Here is a 22,414-nt window from a genome sequence, read left to right on the forward strand (position 1 = left end):
CTAATACAGCAGGATTTCCCCTTCATCTTCCCCCTCTACAGCAGCTCATACACCCTCAGTGCTGCACCAGTGGGGTTCCACAGGCACAATAGAACTTTCATTACCTCTTCTCCCCCTCCCACTTCATGTTGCATTATTTCCCTTGCAACACGTATCTGATACGGATGCAATGCGCTGTCACCGCACTAAATGCAAATACCCCTTCGCTCACTGGCAAACAACCACGTGGCTCTTCTGCATCCAGGGTGTAAAATGGAGATTCCAAATTAAACCGGAAGCTAGATGCGGGCGCGTGCAAATGTGACACATGGGTGTGATTGCAGACTCGTAGAAATTGGCTTGCGCGCACGTCCAGCTTCCGAGTTTAGTCTGGAATCCATTTTTATGTCTGTGTTCCACCTGGCACGTGATTTTAAAACTCCCCCCGTCCCCTTTAGCGTCAAGATTCTAAAGCCCAAGCGCAATGTGTCTGTATCGCACAAGGCTCGTGCGTGCATTGCATGATTTGGGCTGGGGGGGGGGGAAAGCAATTTAAGAAGATTGACCATTTGCTGCTGCTGCTGCAACCTGAGGGGCGTTTGGTACGGGGTTTTCTTTGGGACTGTGAATCCAAACCAGCCTCGTAGCCCCACTTTTATAAACTGCGGTGCCAGCAGCGTGCTACATTGCAAGACTGTTGCCAGCTGCTGTTTCCCAACAGCAGGGTAACAGGGAGCATACTTCTGGAATACTTTGAAACTAACACACACGCACATTTCAGACGAAATTGTAAAGAGAATAAGTTCCTGTCCTCGCTGCTGCCTTTATTGCTGGGTGTGGAGGCTGCTGAAAGTTAGATTTCTCCAAAGTTTGGCAGCTATTAACTTTTGTCTCAGAGGAAACAAACAAACAAAAAAAAAAAGCCAACGCACCACGCAGCACAAAGAAGGAGCGGGAAATTCTGCATTATAACTCCCGCCTCCACAATCCCCGTGAGCTTCCACTAGCTACTCTAGACCCCTCTTTTTATTTTATTGTTTGCGGCGGCGGCGCGCGCAGAACGCGGTCGGAAGTTTCGAATTGTCACGTCACTTCCGCGGAGTGACGCAACTGCGGGTCAGAGGCAGCAGCAAAATGGCGGCTCCGGAGGAGCGGGAGCTGTCGGCGGAACAGACCGAGAAGCTGCTCCAGTTCCAGGTGCTGGACGCGGGCGCGGCCGGTGGAGGGGGGCGCGGCGGGCTGAGCCAGGCCGGCCGCCTGGGCGGGAGGCTGGGCCTCCTCTCCGCCCTCGCGTGGGTTCCCGGCGCGCCGGGCGGCCAAGAGGAGCGGGCGGCGCCGGGGATTGGGGGGCGGAGGAGAGCAGGCTGGCCGGCCTGAGGTTTCTGCTGGGCGGGGGGCGGCGGGGCCAGAGAGCGGGGCGCGGAGGGGGCGCTCGGCGGAAGCGGCCACGGCCTCGGCCTGACCATCGGTGGCCTGATGGCTGCCAGCCTAGGGAGGCCGCCGCCTGGACCTGCCTCCCACCCCCTGCAACGCGGGTATGGCCCTGGGGTGGGAACCAGCAACGTATAGTCTGTGGGGTCGGCCTGCGAGCAGTTAAGCTTGCTTCGCTGTTTTGTGCTCTTCCGCATCGTACCATTTAAATAAATAATCACCGGCAAATATTATGCATTGTGATGGTTAAGAGCAACAAACAGGAAATGAGTCAGTACACCTGTATGGGGGAGGGACATCCCGGTTGCTAAGCTGATTATTAAAAAGGACCTCCCCCCCCCCGCTTTTTTATTTTTAAAGGTTGCTCTACTGAGAGGCGAGGAGAATCCCAATTACAAGCTCCTATAGCGCCCAGTCGAGCATATTTTCTTGGAAATAAATTCCACCGAATCCAGTGGTCTCCACTGCCAAGTATGAGTGCATAAAATTCTGCCCTGTCTTAAGAACAGTGAGCAACATTTGCAATTCTTTGTAATTGTTTTTAAAAGAGATTGTTTCCTTCCTCTTCCTGCACTTTAGTATTCCATAGAGAGCCTTAAACTGTCTTGCACCACTTGGCATAAACAATTGAGAGAGTATATTTTGGACTTTCCTAAAAGTAGAAAGCACTATGTTGGGGATTCATTCCCATGATGGCTTATAACTTAAACTGTGGTATTTCTTCACACAAGTGGCCTGTTTAGCCAGGGTTGAATGCTTTGATTGCCATTTTGCTCTTTTTAAGTCATGGGCAAGACTGCCTCCCGCACCTTTCAGTTTCTATTAACATTATAACCTTCCATACATGACTGTAGTGGAGAATGCTAGTACTGCTCTGACATTTTTAGCATGGTTGCAACTTTTAATTCTCTCACTGCTGACAGAAGTGGTTCCAGTAAGAATTATTGACGGTGAGTTGAGCATTTCATAAAAAATCCACACACTGTTGTAGGGGAGCTGGATGGAGATGGGGCTGAGGAAGAACAGCAACTACTGTCTCCCCTCCCCCAAAGCTCCAATTTTCTCTTGTTATACCTATATTTGACATTTCTTTGTCAAGGGTCTTAGTCCATTCTTGTCTTCTGGAGGAGGGTTGGTTTTTTTGTCTTTGCCTTTTAGGAGAGCACATTGGGGTGAAAGCACTCCCTTTATTGTTTTGAATAATAACAATATATTAACAATTAAATCAAAATGTAATGTTCACTATTTCTTAAATGTACTAACTGCAAGTCTAAAGTACCTATCCCACACACAGCAGTACTGTTCAAACACCCCTCATTCTTCTAAGTTTCCAATCCTTCTTTTCTCTTTGCTTCTAAAGCTGCTAAATTACCTTGGTTGTACTACTTTGAAGAGATTATTTGGTTTAAGCCATATTCGGGCATTTGATAAATGCCACATTCTTTGCAGTGTGTGTTTGTTGCATTTTGAAATGCCAGTTGGTAGGTGGCGGCACTTAGAGCCATAGTTGCCTTTGACTGGACTTAATGGTCCAGGTGTCCTTTACCTCATCTTATCTTTACCTTACCATTGATGTGAGGCAGACACCACTGTACTTCACTTTTTTGAGCAAAAAAAGTGAGGCAGTTTAGGGTGGAGGGATATAGTACTGGGCCAGTGGCTCTTGTGGCTCTGTTCTTGCTTGTCTGAAATAAAGAGATGGAGGGAGAACTGAAAATATTGCTATTATATTACCACTCACTCGGCCCAGAAAAAAATGATACTATGACATTATAATAGGAAATGTATAATAGGCAAGTAGGTGCAGTTTGTTGTTCAGCTGCTCACCTAGAACAAATGCTGAGCAGGTGACTGTACTGCTGATCTGGTGTATATTGAAACTATCTACATACATTTGAAATGATGGGAATTTCAAAAATATATGGTTTTGTTAAGACTTCTTTTAGAAACATAAATTGGCTATAATGGGGAGAAGAGAGTGACCATATATGCATTTAGTCTAAAGTAATGTATTTCCAGACCTTCCTTCAAAATTTTTTTACAACAGGCGTGGTGAACCTTGAGCCCAGGAGATAAATGTGGCCTCTCTATCTGACTTCTAGGCCTGCCTAGGCCATACTTCACACTGGCTCTGCTCCCTCCTCAAGTGCTTTTGTCTGGCTAGAATGTGTCCTAAGAATGTCTCTTGGTTGCCCAGCTGGAGGTGTGTAGAAACTTCAGGTTTTTTACTTGGCTGGAATGTAGCTTGTTGTACAAAGATAAGATTCACATCTGCTGCACTGCAGACGTTTGTTCTGGGCCTTGCCCATCACTGTCATGCAACCCCTGGAAAGCTGCCCCTGAGGGAGTGTGGCCCTTGGGCTGAGAAGATTCTGCACCCTGTAATACAGAGTCTGCATATCACTGTTATAAGGCTCAGTTTCATGCATAGGTACAGTGTTCCAGATAAATGGAATTTTATTTTCTTTGTACATCCTATGTAGATGCTATTCTTGTCTCTGTGTATTTCCCTCATTGCTTAGAATGGAAGTGGCCAGCTCTGAACCAAACAAGTGTCGGATGGTGACTTGAAAAATATGTAAAACAATACTTAATTAGCTACTATTAAAGTAGAAATTTGGGGAGAACGCTGAGAGGTTTATTTTTTTTCCTTGAATTTTATTTGAATTAAAGGGCTGACAACATTTTCTGTCAAGTCCGGTGTCGCACAATGTGGGTGGAGAGAATGAGGCCCACATCTGTGCCTTTCAAAGTGAAAGTACAGACTGGGTCAGCTGTTGGCTAGTCTGATCTGTACCTTCAAAGGTATCCTTCAGTCAGGAGACTGTCCAGCACTGGATTGCCTCCTACCTATGGAGGTGTTGATTGGACTGGCTGACAGCTAGCCATGCATGTATGGTCTGTAGGTTCACCACAAAATTAAAGGATTTGGTGCCCATGGTAATAAGTGCTCTTATTAATAACTGAGAATTAAAACTTGGAACTTTATTGATAATACCATTGTACATCCCATCTGTAACTTAAAGTGAACCTGCAGCTGGTATCCAGAAAAACAACTTCCTTAAATTAACTGAGAAACTTTACCAAATTGTATCTGTCATGTATATCATGTTCAGTCTTTGATTGCTGCACTTGTACAAGAACAAATTCTTAGCCTGGCAAAGGCTTTTGTTCTGTTAGAGTCAGGTGCTCCTCACCTTGGAAACATAATTCTCTGGAATTTGGCAATAGTTTGGGAGTTAACAGCAGAGCTAGTTACAGGCTTCTTGGAAATGTTTCACTTGTATGACATAGAGCAAAACCAGCCGTGATGTTAAATGTATGAATGCATTTAGCATGTGTAAGTTTTTACTAAATACCAGTTGCAAGCCTGGTCAGGTTTGGGTCCATGGCATATGGGGAAGGTAGGGTAAGACGGACTTGTGGGATTTTCTGTCTCTAATGCAAAAATAACTTGACTGATCTTCGCTTTGCACTGAACCACGTTGGATCAGGTAGTTCAGTGCCACTAGCTGCTTTGTGTCTACTGTGGGTCCACTCTCCTTTCTGCTTGGCTCAGTGTGTCTGTCTAAGCACCTTCTGAATTGCACCTCAAAGCAGTAAATACTCTTGTGTTAGAAATATACATACAAAGGTATTTATTCATCGTCTTTATTAGTAAAATCATTTGTTGGACATTTAACCAGAAAAACCCATCAGAATGAATGGTACAGTTGACCACAAGGGGCATATTCTACTGCAATGTTAAACATTTTAATTTACTGCAAAATTAAAATGAACAAAAAGCATTATTTCAGGCAATTAAAATGCCTTTTTCTCTGTCCTTTGAAAATAGCTGGTGATATGCCAGTTATTTTCCATTGTTTCTGTAAAGGGGGTCCTGCTGTATGTATGCAAGAGGCCCTTCAACTCACCGGTGGATAGGCGAAATTGACGACTGGAATCTCAGACGAGAATGCACCCATCAGATTTAGTGATCTGATCTTATAGCCATCTTTAAGCCATGGAATATATTTGCAGGAGTTAGCTAATACAGAATTGTTTCGGATTGCATCTTTACAAACAGTAGTGTGGGAAATGTTCCAGTGCTTAATAAATGTTGTGCAGTTCCATGGTTATAACACTGAAGAGGGCTTCTGGTTCCACTCTGCCTTAATAGAGGCAGCCCCCATGACAGTGGGAGATCATAGGCAAAGGAAAAACAAGGATGATTGAAGGTAAATCATCCTTGCAAATTCCCCCCAGAATTTGTCTCGGTACCTGGCTCTCACTCTGGCATGGAATGTGGGAGGTGCAAAAGCACTTTGTCTGCTGAAAACCCTCCAATGCCGCCATTAAGAAGCAGAGGTTCTCCTGTTAATTAGAGCTTAATTGGTCTAAAGTACAGGCTCATGCTAGAAGAGATGAGATCACAAACTGCAGAACAAACCAACTGCAAGGACTTAAGGTTTGAATTTGAGATAAGACTTCATCTGATGCAAAAGACGGTGGGTGGGGAGCCTACGGTTTCTTTATTTAAAGTTTTCTTCTCTACAGTTATGATTCAGCAACCTTCCCCTGAATGTTGGTTCAAATTATATTTGTACAAGTGATGATGGAAGAAATTGGATTATAAATGTGGTATATAACATCAATCAAATGGAACTGTGTGTAAAAAAAAAAAGGGGAAAAAGGGAGGGAAGCTTTATTTTGCAACAAGTTTACGATGGAAACTTAGAGCTGACTCTTCCCCATCCTTTATTATCTACGAAGTGAACTGAATAACGCTAAGAGGACTTGGAATTTAATTTAATTGGAAGGATAACTGGCCATATATCTTCAGCTGGAAGAAAGGATGAAAGGAGTTTGTGAGCTGCCGAGGAACTGATAAGGTTCTTTATTGAGTCATCTGCAGTTTGACAGACCTCTCTTATTCCCAGGCTGAGAGGAAAAATGGTGAAAACAGTTTATTTACTGGGACAGAGCAACTTTTGCAGCTGTTGTTAAAGTTCTCAGTGCAAAACAACGAAGCATGGGACAGAGCGATGGAGAAATTTCTGGAACAACAATGGCATATCAGCTCCACCCTAGGCATAATGTATTACAGCAACAAGTGGGGTGGGGTGGGGGAGACATAACTTCTTACAAGGACAAGAAGAAATGCTACAGACAGAATAATTGCCACACACGGGAAGAACAAGGATATAGTTTGAGTTCCTCACTTGAAGCTTTATAAATCATTTAATGTGTCAAAACGAATAGAAGTTACTAATATTGCAGTTGTTGTATAAGGGATTATTATTATTATTATTATTATTATTATTATTATTATTATTATTATGACTGGAATGTAATTGAAACTAGTTAGACTTTAGAACGCAGAATTAAAGAAAATCATCAAATCTAGTATGCAGGGGGGCCACGTTAAATAAATTATATAATTCTGTATTTGCATGATTGGTATTAATAATTGTATTATAAATTGGTATTGTTATAATGAGGCTATTATTGGATTGTAATTTAAAACTAATAAAAATAGTATTTAAAAAAAAACACTGAAGAGAACAGCATTAGCAATTAGTTTTGTGCCTGTTTTTCATTCTGACCTTGAGTAAAGTAGTTACAGATAACTGTGAAAAATGTTATACACACAGACACATTAGTACAAAAGCTGAGATTCCCAGAATGCCAAATTTGGCAGAAGATATACCAGGTTTGACACTTGCATGGCAATCCAGTAGACATGGAAACATGTAGGCTGTTGTCCCCATCTGTTGTAATGGTGGCTCTGAGGAAGAAAGCTTACAAGACACGGCAACTGCATTATGTTACACCTATAGGGAGAAAAGAGGGTTTTAAAGAGGGATTCTTGCTAAATTGTATATAGTTTGAAATGCCCAACCGCCCTATTGAGACCTGTATGAAAACACTGTTGTGTAGAGTTTGTTTTGTCACATAAAGCTGCTACAATCCTTTATATACTTTTGAACAGAGAAAATTCTGGCATCCAATTTTACTGCATATTGCAGCAGTTCTAGCTGTATGAGAGTACAAATGAGCTTTTGAACTTCGTAGATTGGTAAGCAGCAGTACCATTTTAAGCACACTGAAAAGGTCAACTGTCAGTCTAGAAATGTGAAGAAGCAGTAGGTACACATGCCCATTCAGGAATATGTTTCAGAAAGGCATTTAAATTAGTTGATTTTTTTAGGGAAGGAGCATTGTAAATCCTGTTCCGAGGCTTATTTGTGAGACTTGCTCTGTCAGTGTTGTGAGAGGAAGAATTACGCTCTTCTAAGTATTATGCTGCTAACTAGGAATGTTATAAGAAATTATCTCTGAAGAACTAATTAGGCAGTAATTCACTGCTTTGCAGAGCAAAGCTTGTTACTTCACATGTCCAGCACAATTGAAGGTTGAGCAAAGATGAAACAAGACCAGGAATACCAGCCTAACTAGCCGAGTGGAATGCTACAGCCTGAGGGCTTCTGTTGAATTATTTCTGTGTGCCTGCATGCATTCTGTTAGTGCAGTGTGGCATTACATATAGTGGCAATATATCCTTGGTTGAAAGCATACCTACTGTTATTCTGACGATAAATGTAGGAACTCACGTCTGCAAAGAGCAGATTGGAGATGAATCACAATTTGGACAGAGAATGCTAATAAATTAAAAGCTCAAAATAAACTGGAAAAAGAAGTGCTAATGAAAAGAAGTAAAGTGTTTAATCACAGTGCTGTAACTCTAGTCGGACTGTTCTTTAGAAATGAGAGAGCTCAGAGAGGTGAAGGCGAAATCAGAATAATTTTATTCTATTGATTGATTGCACTTATATCCCACCTTTATCTCCAATGAGTTCGAAGTGGTGTACATGGCTCTCGCCTCCGTTATTTAATCCCCGCAACAACCCGATGAGGTAGTTTAAGCTGAGAGGCAGTGACTAGCTCAGGGTCACCCAATGAGCTTTGTGGCAGAGCCGGAATTTGAATCCTGGTTTCTCAGGTTCTAGTGTGACCAGCTGTCTTGTGGAAAGAGACTCTCAAGACTCACAAAGTTTGATGTTTGCTCCTTTTGTGAGGCAGTTTGTTTACAAATGCCTTGTTGAATTCTGATTTCCGAATGGAAGCGGCTTAAATGAGAAACAAAATAAAATTTGATTCAAGGACTGTATTGTTTATTGTTTTGACTTAAGTTCTTCCACCCCATTTCTTGCCCCCAGGACCTGACTGGCATAGAGTCCATGGACCAGTGCCGTCATACACTGGAACAACACAACTGGAACATAGAGGTACTGTCTCACTTGGGGCTTCTTTGCTTGTTGCACTTGTTGCTTACCAACAGTAGATGGTATCCAGTGCTTTTTCTCCTCTGACAAAAGGCTCTTTGATCCAATATGCTTCTGTGGCACTTCCCACTATCCCTCTGGAGCAGGGTTGTGGGTGGTTGGGGAAGGTGGATATACAAAAGTTCCTTCCCCATTCAACTAATGGAAGCCTCTGGTCCAGTACTATGAGCCTCTGAAGTCAGGCCAAAGTCAGAGCCACCCCTGAAAATACCCCTTCTTTTGTTACCATCCTCTGCACCACTCTTGCAGAGGACACACAAAGACTTTGGATGAACAATGGGGATCCAGATTCTGCACACACAAAAATCGAATTCTGCAGCCTCTACTGATATTGATTATATAAAATTAGCATTTTCCCTAATTTGAATAAATCCATATTTTTATTTTTTGCTCTGTGGAATTCTGATGACCAGGAGACGATGTAAAGAGCTCAGCAAAGCTGTATTCCTGACTACAGTATTAAATATCTTAGTCATCCTTTTATTTTTTGTCTATATACTTTCTAAAAGAATTTTCTGTGCGATAGGTAAAATATGCTAACCAGTCCTTGTTACGCCTTCCATAGGCAGCTGTTCAAGACCGATTGAATGAGCAAGAGGGTGTCCCAAGTGTCTTCAATCCACCACCTTCTAGACCGCTACAGGTCAACACTGCTGACCACAGGATCTACAGCTATGTTGTTTCAAGGCCGCAACCAAGGGCAAGTTCTATAACTGAGATTAGCTTAACTAGGGAAGCATTTGTTCTCTGTGGTCAGTTCTATGAAACAATAAGGCACCTACAGTGGTACCTCTGGATGCAAACGGGATCCGTTCTGGAGCCTTGTTCACATCCTGAGCAGAACACAACCCGCATCTGCGCGTACGCGGGTTGCGATTCGCCGCTTCTGCGCGTGAGCGTGACGTCATTTTGAGCGTCTGCGCATGCGCGAACGGCAAAACCTAGAAGTAACCCGTTCCATTACTTCCGGGTCACCGCGGAACGCAACCTGAAAACGCTCAACCTGAAGTGTCTTTAACCCGAGGTATAACTGTACAAGGAAAATACTTTTCTGCAGGTTGAGAACACAAATGTTACCTTGAATGGCTCTTTTCTATAAGAGGCTGTGTGGTTACTTTTGTTGTCCTGTTGTAAAAACGAAAAGCAAAACAGCAAAGGAAAATGATACTTAAAAGCCAAACATTTGGTAATTATTTCAGTATGCCTCAAGCTGGGGTGGGGGGTGGGGGAAAGGAATAGAAAAACACTTGTTGCTGATGAGAACCAACATCTAGGAATTGTATCTCTGAGGTTAAATAGCAAGACATCAGTTTCCAAATGTGTGCTAAAATATTTCATTAACATAGCTGCTTCAAGATAAAATAAATTTAAGCTGGTACAGTGGTACCTCGGTTTACAAATTTAATGCGTTCCTGAAGTCCGTTCTTAAACCAAATCCATTCTTAAATCAAGGCGCGCTTTCCCTAATGAGGCCTCCTGCCGCTGGTGCCCTTCTATCGTTCGGCTTTTGTTCGTAGACCAAGGTAAAGTTTGCAAACCAGAACACTACTTCTGGTTTTGTGGAGTTCATAAACCGAATAGTTCATAAACAGAGCTGTTTGTAAACCAGGGTACCACTGTACTTCAAAGGAATGGCGTGATAAGGACCTAACTTTCTTTTTGTCATTTCAGGGCTTGTTAGGTTGGGGTTACTATTTGATAATGCTTCCATTCCGATTTACATATTACACATTACTTGATATATTTAGGTAAGTGCACACCTGTTTATGTTTGCATATTGAGTTTATTGAGTTTGCATGTTGAGTTTATTGCTTTATTCTGAAGTTTGCCGCTACTCCTTAGTTAAGGTAATATTCTATGGCAGATGTGGGCAGGAGACTAGATACTGGTTTACTTGTAGATTAGTGGCCGATTTCTGAAGGCCCACTTTGTAGTTCTCAGGCATTGATTAGGTCATTTATTTGTTTCTAGTCATTAGATGATTGCAAAACAAAGTTTAGCAATATAAAATAAAGACAAGTTAGCACTGAAATCTTGCAAACTTGCTGGGCTCTGGAAATCTTGGTATGGTCTAACAATGTTTCTAAACAAAGGTGTTTACTTGGAATATCACAATTTTGGCATGGTTGGTTTTTGTTAAGAAATCTTTAATATGGGCTTTGTGTTGTAAATACAGGTGACAGAAACATACATAAATAAACAAATGTAAAACTGAAATCATCCCACTCGTGTTCTGAAGGTGCTAGAATACCCAGTAGCTGATATTTCAATTTTATACTCTTTCCTAGGTTTGCTTTGCGTTTCATACGCCCTGATCCTCGTAGTCGGGTCACTGACCCTGTTGGTGATATTGTTTCATTTATTCATATGTTTGAAGAAAAATTTGGAAGAATACATCCTGTTTTCTACCAGGGAACATACAGTCAGGTTGGTACAAGAGGATGTCACGAGAGTTACGTGGTGTTGTCCTGTCTTGAAGTGGAGATTCTTGGAAGAGTAATCTTGAGTTATCCCTTGAGGCAAAATGTTGCAGACATAGATTGTAGGTAATATAAAATAGTAGCCCGAGATATTTAATTGGAAGTTACGTTTTGTTAACTGTTGCCTATGTTACAATGTATTGGAAATGGAATCACTCTGCTAATACAGTAACTTCAGTTTTTCAATGCGTGGTTCTAGTAGTGCTAATAATTAGAACAGTCTGCCTTGGGTGAAGACCATATCAAAGACTCACTACTTTGTCTAGCACAGCCACATCGCTCCTTATCCAATGAGGAAGGTTTGATGTTCATGATTTGGCAAAAAAATTAGCACAGTTATAGTCTTTGTGTACATGCTATGATCTGATGACCTGGCACTACTTTTGTCACTTGGGCACAGTGCCAAATTGTCCAGATTTCATCTCTCTAAAACATCCTTATGTTTCTTCTCTCAAGGCACTGAATGATGCAAAGAGGGAGCTACGCTTCCTCCTTGTTTACCTTCATGGTGATGACCATCAAGACACTGATGAATTCTGTCGGTAGGTTACTTCAGATTTTTTTTATTATAAATGGTGGTGTGAGTTCTGGGTGCGATTTCACGTGAGTTAATCTTGTATCCTCTCCAAACAGCAACACCCTTTGTGCACCTGAAGTGATCGCCCTCATAAATACAAGGATGCTTTTCTGGGCTTGTTCCACAAATAAACCAGAAGGATATAGAGGTACGTGTTTTGATGACAATTCTGCCTTAACGTAACATTTTATAAACACTTGCAGCCCAGTCCTAAGCATGTTTACTTAAGAGTTACGGCCCACTCTAATCAGTGGTGCTTCCTCTAGAGTAAGTATGCATTGGATTGCAGCCTTGAACTGCAATCTTACATGATGAAAAGAAATGCTTTTGAACTGGTGGGATATAGTCAAGCAAATGTGTTTAGGATCAGGTTGTCAAAATAAGCTGTTGTGTCTGTTTTGTATTTTATTCTGCCCCCTTTTACTATATGGAAAACAAACCATCTACATGAAACAGCTAGGAGGGATTTGCTGATGCCAGTCATCAATATGCTGGAGCCACCCAACTCTACAATGCTCACATGTGAGTTGCATGTCACTCACATGTTGAAACAGGAGCAGGGCCACATTGTTAGATCTGCCCCCAAAGTTGCATTCCTAGACTATCAACATCTTCAGTGTCTGTACAGAGAGTGGAGGAGGAGCCCTTGCATTATAAAAGATGGAAGTGCTGTTGCTTATTAGGAAATGAGTGTTGATTATGGAATAGAAATACAGCCTGTCTGAGGCACTCCCATTGAAGAATTGGATTTGTGGCCTGGGTGTGGTGCTGGATGCTCAGGTGGCAGTTGTGGCCAGGAATGCTTTAAGTGGATTAGCCTGATGTTGCAGCTATGCTTGTTTTGGAGAAGGCTGATCTGGCTACTTCACACACAGGATTTAGTCATAGGGAGTTTGGATTACTCCAGCATACTGCACTTGGAGCTGCCTTTGCTGAGTGCTGAGAAACAACAGCAGAATGCTTTAGTGCAGTGTTCCCCAACCTTGGGCCTCCAGCTGTTTTTGGACTACAACTCCCATCATCCCTCGCTAGCAACACCAGTGGTCAAGGATGATGGTAATTGTAGTCCAAAAACAGCTGGAGGCCCAAGGTTGGGGAACACTGCTTTAGTGCATAGTGTTAACTGAGGCAAGTGACTGAAACCATGGAGCTCCACTGTGTTGGCTGCTAGTTTGTTTTCAAGTCCATTTCAAAGTGCTGGTTGCTACTTTTAAAAGTCATGTGGATCTTTCCTGGTCACTTGAATCTGGGTTAGCCTTGCTCTGTGTACCTATACTGACTGAAGTATTGCTGGTTGAAAGGGACACAGGGCTTTCTTTGTCAGGGCACCCAGACTCTGGAAATCCCTGTCTTGGGCGACTTGTATGACACTTTTGATGATATTACAACATTGATAATAACCATAATGTTTTGTAGAATGTTTTGAATTATAACTGAATTGTTTCCCTTCTAAAACGCTGATGTTGTGATTATTTTTGTACTGAATTAATTATTCCATTATATATTCCTGCATTGCAGGGAGCTCTGGTTGGCAGTACCCATGTGAAACCAGTACTAGTGGGGCTTGCATTTGGCATCAAATTTAAAAGGTGCAGATACAAGCTCCACATGCCAAGCAACCAGAAATGCATTTTAAGCCTCAGGATTCTTCCTTTGCACCCCACATCTGCTTCCCAGTGCCATATATATATGTAATCGGGTATGGGACAGGTGGGCATGCCTTGAAGAAAATGGCCTCATATGCCAAATTAGGACCCCTACTATCCCCGATTGGGCCTGTAAGCTGGAGGTTCCCTGCTGCTGTTACATTAACTTTGTGTCTTAGTTTAATGAGAAACTGGACAGGTAACATGCCATAGTGTGTGGAGGTTCATGGGCAGAAAACTGTTGAATTCTAATTATTCAGTCTGATTTCCCCAATTTCTCATTGAGATGACTCCCTCCTTCCTGCTTGTGAATGCGTTTTCATTTACTAAAGTCAGAACTATTGAGACCATTGCCTTAAGGTTCTGAAGGCTGCCCTGAATTATGATCACTTTCTATGATATTTTCTCTAGTGCCTCCTTCCTGAATTTTGAAAAGGGGTTTCCTTTTGTCTGATGACCATTAAAAACATAGGTTTTCTGTGAAGGTTGTGTATATGCCTTTGATACCAGATCTCCAGTGTGAATTTGCTGTTGGACTAGAACCCCAAATGTCGAGAACTGAAGGCTACTTCCTCTTAAAAGTGTAGAAGAACTGTAGAAGCTGAAAGTTGGAATAGTCTTCATGTTGCATTAGGGAGAGGACTACAGCTCAGTGGCAGAGCACATGATTTCCCTCTGGAAGGTCCCAAGTTGAATCCCTGATGCCTGGAGATACAAAGATCTATGATAGCAGGGCTTAGAAAGACAATTTACAAAACCCTAGAATGTCACTTCCAGAGTAGACAATAGTGGGCTAGATAAATAGTATGACGGAGTTTAATGCAGCTTCATCTCTTTGTAAATGCCCTATATGGTAAGACTGCAAATGCTGACCATATTGTATGCATTTTTCTTAGTGTCACAAGCTTTGCGTGAGAACACCTACCCATTCCTGGCAATGATCATGCTGAAAGATCGTAGAATGACCGTAGTTGGGAGGTTAGAAGGACTCATCCAACCTGATGACCTCATTAACCAGCTGACATTCATCATGGATGCCAACCAGACATACTTGGTATCTGAGCGCCTGGAAAGGTACTAGGTCAAAAAGAAGAGATGCCATCTCCAGTCTCCACCTTACAGTGCTTAATTAAATCTGTGATTACCTTTTCTGTGGGAAAACTACCAACTGCTCAACCTGACTTAATTATCTGGGCATAGAGTAAAAGAGAAGAAAAATATATATCCTGTAAATTGCAGCTATCTGTTTAATTATATGACTCGTGTTCATATATGTTGCTGGCAGATTGCTAATGTAGGCTATGACAGATTGAGATAGATTGCAGGCTTTCAGCAATAGTGTGTTAGCGTTGGATGGGAAGAGATAGCCTCTAGTTCTTAACTCTAGTTGGCATACTGCTGATTTCTGACACCAGGTTGCTTTGTCACTAAGAAGAAGTGGGCTGCTGATGCTGTTCACAGGGAGAGAAGGCTGTCTTCTTAGAGATGCTAGCCGTGGGGTATTTTTTCCAGATTCTTGCTTGCGTCTCAAAGCACCTTAAGATTCAAACATCGTAGGTCAGCATGGGCAAGGGCCCAGTAGAGGTCCACAAGTGGAGGCGCTTGCTGCTCTTTGCTGTTGCCACCTACTTACTCCACTGAGCCAGCAAATGGAACAGGAGGAGCATAAGCTGTTTGATGGAGAGGGCAAGCAGGAAACTGGTAGAAGCTGCTGCTACTGCTTGGTATCAAGAAGGAAAAGGAGCAGCAGCAGCTGCTGTTCCCACATGCGAATAAGAAAATGCTGCAATGCCTAGTCGTAATGCAGATCCACTGGGACAACCCTCCTAGTTAGAAATACATCTTTCCCCTAGTAAAAATCTGAAATTTCTTCAGGTGTTGTTGTAGCAGTTCTTGTCAGGTTGGCACTAACACATTTCCCCTTTTATCTTAGAGAAGAGAGAAACCAAACTCAGGTCCTTAGACAACAACAAGATGAGGCATACCTGGCTTCATTACGGGCTGATCAGGAGAAAGACCGCAAGAAAAAGGAAGAGCGGGAAAAGAAGAAGAGGAAGGAGGAGGAGGTGCAGCAGCAGAAGCTAGCAGAGGAGAGACGGCGGCGGGTGAGAATTGAATGTGTCAATAGCAGTGAATCACAGGTCTCAGGTGCAATTTTCATAATAAGAATAGATGCCTCAGCTATGAATGCAGGTGGGAATGAATGGCTCTTGTAGACAGCCTTATATTACTGCAAATTTAGTACTGGCACTTTGGAAATGGGAGCAGTTACTAGTTTGTGCAAGACCACTCCTAGTTGGTTAGCCTGCATTTCATAGTACAGTATGAGCCAGGATTCAGATCCTGTAAATTAATCCATTAAAATTCTGATCAGTGAACAGTAGTTTATTTTAGAAAATTCAGATCATGTCACACATAATGTTTCTCTCTCCCCCCCCGCCCCATTAATACATTTATTTATTTATTTATTTATTTATTTATTATAAGATATTTATTAAAATTTTCAAAGTATTACAAAGTAAAAATAAAAAAATAATAGAAAAAATACAAAATAAAAATGGTTAAAAACAACTCATTCTTTCCATTACTTATTTTTCATTAGCTTATTTCCCGGACCTCCTCACGCCTCCCTTTTTTGTATTCCAGTTCAGTTTGTTGGCTCAGCAAATCCTTACCCTCTTTGTTTATCCTAATCATTGATCTTAAAATATTGTAACGTTAAATTTTTGCCTATTAATAATCCATTTTTCGTATTCCCTTATAGTATTACAGCTGAAAACCACTTAATTTCTATCCAACATCATTCTAACATTCATTAATTTTACAATATTTCTGTAGATAGTCTTTAAATTTCTTTCAATCTTCTTCCACCGACTCTTCTCCCTGGTCTCGGATTCTGCCAGTCATTTCCGCCAGTTCCATGTAGTCCATCACCTTCATCTGCCATTCTTCCAGGGTGGGTAGATCTTGTGTCTTCCAGCACTTTGCAATGAGCATTCTTGCTGCTGTTGTGGCATACATAAAAAAAGTTCTGTCCTTCTTTGGCACCAATTGGCCAACCATGCCCAGGAGAAAGGCCTCTGGTTTCTTCAAGAAGGTATATTTAAATACCTTTTCCAGTTCATTATATATCATCACCCAGAAAGCCTTAATCCTTGGGCACGTCCACCAAAGGTGAAAGAATGTACCTTCAGTTTCTTTACATTTCCAACATTTATTATCGGGCAAATGATAGATTTTTGCAAGCTTGACTGGGGTCATTTACCACCTGTATACCATTTTCATAATATTCTCTCTTAAGGCATTACATGCCGTAAACTTCATACCTGTGGTCCATAACTGTTCCCAGTCAGCCATCATTATGTTATGTCCAACATCCTGTGCCCATTTAATCATAGCAGATTTCACCGTTTCATCCTGAGTATTCCATTTCAACAGCAAGTTATACATCTTTAACAAAATCTTAGTTTTGGGTTCTAACAGTTCTGTTTCTAATTTTGATTTTTCCACCTGGAAACCAATTTTCTTGTCCGAATTATATGCCTCCATTATCTGATAATAATGAAGCCAATCTTACACTTTGTTTTTTATTCAGAAACTCTGCAATTTCAGTCTATCTCCCTCTTGTTCCAGAATTTCCCAATATTTCGGCCACTTGGCCTCCATATTGAGCTTTTTCTGTGCTTTTGCTTCCATCGGTGACAACCACCTTGGGGTTTTGTTTTCCAGTAAATCCTTATATCTTATCCAGACATTAAACAATGCTTTCCTAACAATATTATTCTTGAATGTTTTATGTGCTTTGACCTTATCATACCACAGATATGCATGCCATCCAAATATGTTGTTAAAGCCTTCTAAATCCAAAATGTCTGTATTTTCAAGAAGCAGCCATTCTTTCAACCAGCAAAAAGTTGCTGATTCATAATAAAGTTTAAAGTCTGGCAGGGCAAATCCACACCTTTCCTTTGCATCAGTTAATATCTTACATTTTATTCTGGGCTTCTTGCCCTGCCAGACAAATCTAGAAATATCTCTCTGCCACTTCTTGAAGCAATCCATTTTGTCCACAATTTGCAATGTTTGAAACAAAAACAACATTCTAGGCAAAACATTCATTTTTATTGCAGCAATACGACCCAGCAGTGAAAGCTTCAAGTTTGACCAAATTCTAAATCTTTTTTCACTTTGGCCCAGCATTTTTCATAGTTGTCTTTAAATAAATTCCCATTTTTTGCTGTCATATTAATCCCCAGGTATTTCACTTTCTTAACCACTGTCAATCCTGTCTCATTCTGAAACCTCTCTCTCAATCGGTGTTAAATTTTTCTCTAAAACCTTGGTTTTTAACTTATTCAGTTTAAATCCTGCAACCTGACCAAATTCTTGAATCAGTTCTAAAACCCTTTTAGTACTAGATTCTGGCTCCTGTAACGTCAATACTAAGTCATCCGCAAATGCTCTCAATTTGTACTGTTTAGCTCCGACTTGTATACCTTTAACCAACTGGTCCCTTCTAATCATATTCAGCAAAACCTCCAGGACCGATATAAAAAGCAATGGAGAGATTGGGCAATCTTGTGTGTCCCTTTTTCTATCTTAAATTCTTCCGTCACTACATTATTTACCATTAGTTTAGCCTTTTATTCTGAATAAATTGTACTTATACCGTTTTCAAAGCCTTGGCCTACCCCCATCCCCTGTAGGTTCTTCTTCATAAAACTCCAAGAGATATTGTCAAAATCTTTTTCCGCGTCCACAAATATCAAAACTGCTTTAGTATTTATGTTCACTTCTAGTTTTTCCAAAATATCAATTATATTCCTCAAATTGTCAGACAAATGTCTTCCCGGGAGAAAGCCCACTTGGTCTTTATGAATCTCTTCCATCAACACTTTTTTCAATCTCTTGGCCAAAATGTCTGCAAAGATTTTGTAATTCACATTAAGTAATGATATGGGGCGGTAGTTCTTAAGCTGAGTCTTTTCAGTCTCTGTTTTCGGTATAAGTGTAATGTAGGCCTCTTTCCACGACTCTGGTGCCCTTTTCCCTTCCAGTATTTCATTGCAGACTTCCTTTAAAGGCTGTATTAACCACACTTTCAAGGATCTATAATATCTGGAAGTCAGCCCATCCGGTCCTGGAGATTTGCCCAATTGCATGTTTTGGATGGCATCTTCTACTTCCTGTTCAGTTATTTTATAATTCAACATTAATTTACTTTATTGAGAGATTTTTTGTAATCCATTTGTCTTCAGAAATCGATCTATATCCATTTCTTTCTGTGGCCCTTTTGTGTATAGTTGTTTAAAATACCTCTGGAAACAGTTTCTGATCTCAATTGGATTGTGTATATTCTTTCCTTCCACTTCTAAATTTGTATAAATAAACTGTATTAAATTTGTAAATTTCAAATTTAGAATTTACAAATTTAATACAGTTTATTTATACAGTGGTACCTCGAGTTACAAATGCTTCAGGTTACAAACTCCGCTAATCTGGAAGAGTTACCTCGAGTTGAGGACTTTGCCCCAGGATGAGAACAGAAATCGTGTGCCAGTGGCACAGCGGCAGCAAGAGGCCCCATTAGCGAAAGCACACCTCTAGTTAAGAACAGTTTCAGGTTAAGAACGGACCTCCAGAACAAATTAAGTTTGTAACTAGAAGTACCACTGTATTTATTTACAAGTAGCACGGTTACTTGCAGAATAAAGCAACAATGTTTAGTTGCCAGATCCATTTACTAGTTTCCATTCTCTTGATGGTTATAATTCAGATCACTTTTTCGTGTGCCTGCATTAGAGTATGAGATTTCAAGTAAGCCTTCCTCTTCTAGAAATTTCCCATTAACACATATTGTTCTATTTGAAAGATACATTATTTTAGAATACGTGCAAAAACAAATGTTTTAATAGGAATAAACTTTGTGTAGAGTTATCGGTTGAAGCTCATTACAGGCACCATTGGGTGGGAGGATGCCCTATATTCGTATTTTCATAATAGGCTTTCCATCATCCCAGGATGCAGTTCTTCGCAATTCCCTTCCTTTGGACCAAGGCACCAGAAACAAGTGTACATACTACACATTCTGCTGGAAGACTGATAAAGCTTTGGGTATAGCCTAGCTAGTCCCAACAGAGAGCATCACTCAGCAAGAGTTCAAATGAGTGGTGATTTCTTGAGTGAACTTTTTGACTCCAAATGAATGCCCTAACTGGCTGGGTTAGGCCTACTGATGAACGCTCCACACCTTCCCGCAAACCTTATAAAGGCTCTTGCTGGAATTCTGCATACTGGAATATGACTTGGCAATCTAATTTTGAGGCCCATTTGAGGTGAGGCGACAGTAACTATTGATATGCTTAGTTCCATTGACTGCTGCTGTGCTGATCTAGTGGCTACAGCTTTATTTGGATTTTGTCATACTTTTGGAGCTGCTGCCATTTATTCATATTTCCATTTTATCCCTGAAGACTCTGCAGGAGGAGAAGGAACGGAAATCTGAATGCCTACCACCAGAGCCGCATCCTGATGACCCAGAAAGTGTCAAGATCGTCTTCAAAATGCCCAATGACTCCAGGGTGGAGAGGCGATTCCATTTTACACAGTCTTTAGCAGTAAGGATGGGGCAAAATTTTGTGGCTGAGAATTATTTGAGAAGCAGAAATTGAGATCTGAATCTGCTTTAGCAGCTGGCGATTCATACAGATAAAGGGGAGACCCAGTATGCAGAAGTGGAGGAATGGTGGAGCTGAGCAATGCAGTAATATCCTTACCATTTTTGCAAAGCCTCTTATCTTAACCAATGGTCTACCCTTAAAGAAATACACCCTGGGTGACTCACTTTGCTTTCTAACTTATTAGGGATTCTAATCTGGATCTCCCACATGGAGACTAGGCTCTCTCTCTGTCTGTTGCATCATGCAGGCCCTTAGGAAGGAGTGGGTTGAACCCAGTGTGTCCCTTCCATGAATATAAGGATTCAATTCACGCAAGACACTGAGATCCAATGGAAGCTCCTGCTGGAGGAAAGAGGGTGGAGATATTTCTAGTTACCCCTTCCCCCTATAGGCTCCAGCACCTCCCACACTGTTTATCCCCCCCCCCAATTTCTTCAGCATGAGTGTTCCATGAAAAGTTCTGCTCTTGGGAACAGTGGATATATGAGGAAACTTACTGCTCAAGTAAGATTTTATACAAATTAGGTACATTGTGATTGCATGGAGGCCCCCCTCTAAGATGATCGTGAAAAAATGGCCATCTTACTGGTTATTCTTTCCATAAACACAGAAGAGTGTTGCAGTGTGAGGATCTGCTTTCTGCTCTCAGTTGCAAGGCATTTGGTCATTTGGTGAATAACTGTCTACTACCTCCTTAGGTGATCCATGACTTCCTATTCTCTTTGAAAGAGAGCCCGGAGAAGTTCCAGATTGAGGCCAACTTCCCTCGCCGTGTCCTGCCCTGCCTTCCGACAGAGGAGTGGCCCAACCCACCCACGCTGCAAGAAGCTGGACTCAGCCACACGGAAGTTCTCTTTGTGCAGGACCTCACGGACGATTGACATTTTCCCAAAATACAGAGATGGAAAGAGAAATTCCTACTATAATACAATATTTTTTTTAAAAGACTGCTGCGTACACATGAGGGATCAGAGACTCTGTGGCCTGGGCCAGCCACGCCGTATGTCTGCACTGGCGGGAGAAACTGCACACTCACGCACACGCAACCCCTTTTACATCCAGAGGGCCGATGGGAGTGGCCACGGTTTGCCCTCCCGAGAGAGGGTGAGAAACGGCAGCTCTTGGTAAATATTGCTTTTATTGGAAATAATATACCCCAACATTCTGACATTAGAACACCCGACGTTTTGCTGCTTGTGACAGCTAAAGGACACCGTACCTGTGGGCCAGGTTGTCTTCTGCCCAGGTAGGGGAGGGACGGGCAGAGGGTCTTTTTTTCCCTTCCAGCTTCTCACTCTGTATAAATCTCTTAAATATTTCTTTTGCTTTGTAATGACCAAAGGAGAACGGGGGTAACAGTGGTTTTTGGTTTATTTTGTTTTATAAGGAGCTGGTTGACATTCTTAACCACAGGGGTTCTTCTCTAGGGTTGTTAGCCTGCGTAGTGTAATAAACTCTGCCTCTAGTGTGCCTGTGCTAACACCTCTGACTGTCAAGTGTCTTACTGGCCCGGATGATGGCCTGACCTAACCTGTGCGCATACAGCTTTAGTAGCGAAATTCCCTTGGGTCATGTTGCAGCAGCAATCGGGACTCGATACTGCCTTCCGCACAGCATCTTAGGCTTGCCTTGGCTCACTGTGGAGGAGTGTTTGTGACTGTGCCAGTGAGGGATATGTCTCTTGCAATAGCCACATGAGGTAACTGCAGCAGTGAAGGGAAGGCAGACAGAAAAGTTGAGCTAACTTAAAGGACTGCAGACATTTTTGTTGAGCCAAGGTTGTCATTTTGTCAGTGTTAATGGGGATGGTATCTGCCCACCTTAAGGACACTGCAAGTGTTAAACGATGAGCTGTGTGTTGCAGCTAGAACCCACAGAGCTCTGAAAGGCAGCCTGCAGATTTTACAGATGCAGGCCTCTCTTAATATCTGCAGCTGTTGCCTGTATTAAGGCAGATTCAGTCTTGTTGCCCCTTAGTGCAATGGGATGTTCATGAGGTCAGGAAAGCTGCCTTCTGAAGTCTTTCCAGCTAACAGGGAGTCTCTCAGTTGTGTAATTTTCTTAGGCGTATGGAAGTTGAGAGCACAGACTTGCTCATGGAACTCGCTGGGCTCTTTTCTGTTTCCTTGTGATGGAGGAGCCTCCACTTGCTACTGTATATACTGCAGAAAATATTGCCTCCTGCGAATGAGCATCATTTGGAATCCGAGCTGGACTCATGAAATACAGTATTACTCTTATTTGCCAGACTTAGCTTCCCTTCTCTTTTTTTGATTGGGTCAGAAGCAGAAGAATA

The 22,414-nt window shown here is 41.8% G+C and overlaps 1 protein-coding gene across 2 annotated transcripts in view; it reads left to right on the plus strand.

The window, feature by feature from the left end:
• Positions 1-21,600, plus strand: part of FAF2 (Fas associated factor family member 2) — a 33,528-nt gene extending 11,928 nt beyond the window's left edge. The window contains exons 1-11 of one of the 2 annotated variants that reach the window (XM_082213577.1): positions 1,033-1,176; positions 8,610-8,678; positions 9,301-9,435; positions 10,407-10,483; positions 11,024-11,162; positions 11,672-11,757; positions 11,849-11,940; positions 14,335-14,512; positions 15,372-15,543; positions 19,912-20,055; positions 20,817-21,600. In XM_082213577.1, the coding sequence (XP_082069703.1) occupies positions 1,114-1,176; positions 8,610-8,678; positions 9,301-9,435; positions 10,407-10,483; positions 11,024-11,162; positions 11,672-11,757; positions 11,849-11,940; positions 14,335-14,512; positions 15,372-15,543; positions 19,912-20,055; positions 20,817-20,999 (1,338 nt within the window). In that variant the 5' untranslated portion in view covers positions 1,033-1,113 and the 3' untranslated portion in view covers positions 21,000-21,600. Of the gene's footprint in view, positions 1-1,032; positions 1,177-8,609; positions 8,679-9,300; positions 9,436-10,406; positions 10,484-11,023; positions 11,163-11,671; positions 11,758-11,848; positions 11,941-14,334; positions 14,513-15,371; positions 15,544-19,911; positions 20,056-20,816 lie in introns of those variants that run through there. The other variant, XM_082213576.1, reaches the window with a different exon arrangement.
• Positions 21,601-22,414: the final 814 nt, after the last annotated feature.

The sequence above is a fragment of the Podarcis vaucheri genome (genome assembly GCF_965113315.1).
Source record: "Podarcis vaucheri genome assembly, chromosome: 2".
Taxonomy (NCBI): domain Eukaryota; kingdom Metazoa; phylum Chordata; class Lepidosauria; order Squamata; family Lacertidae; genus Podarcis; species Podarcis vaucheri.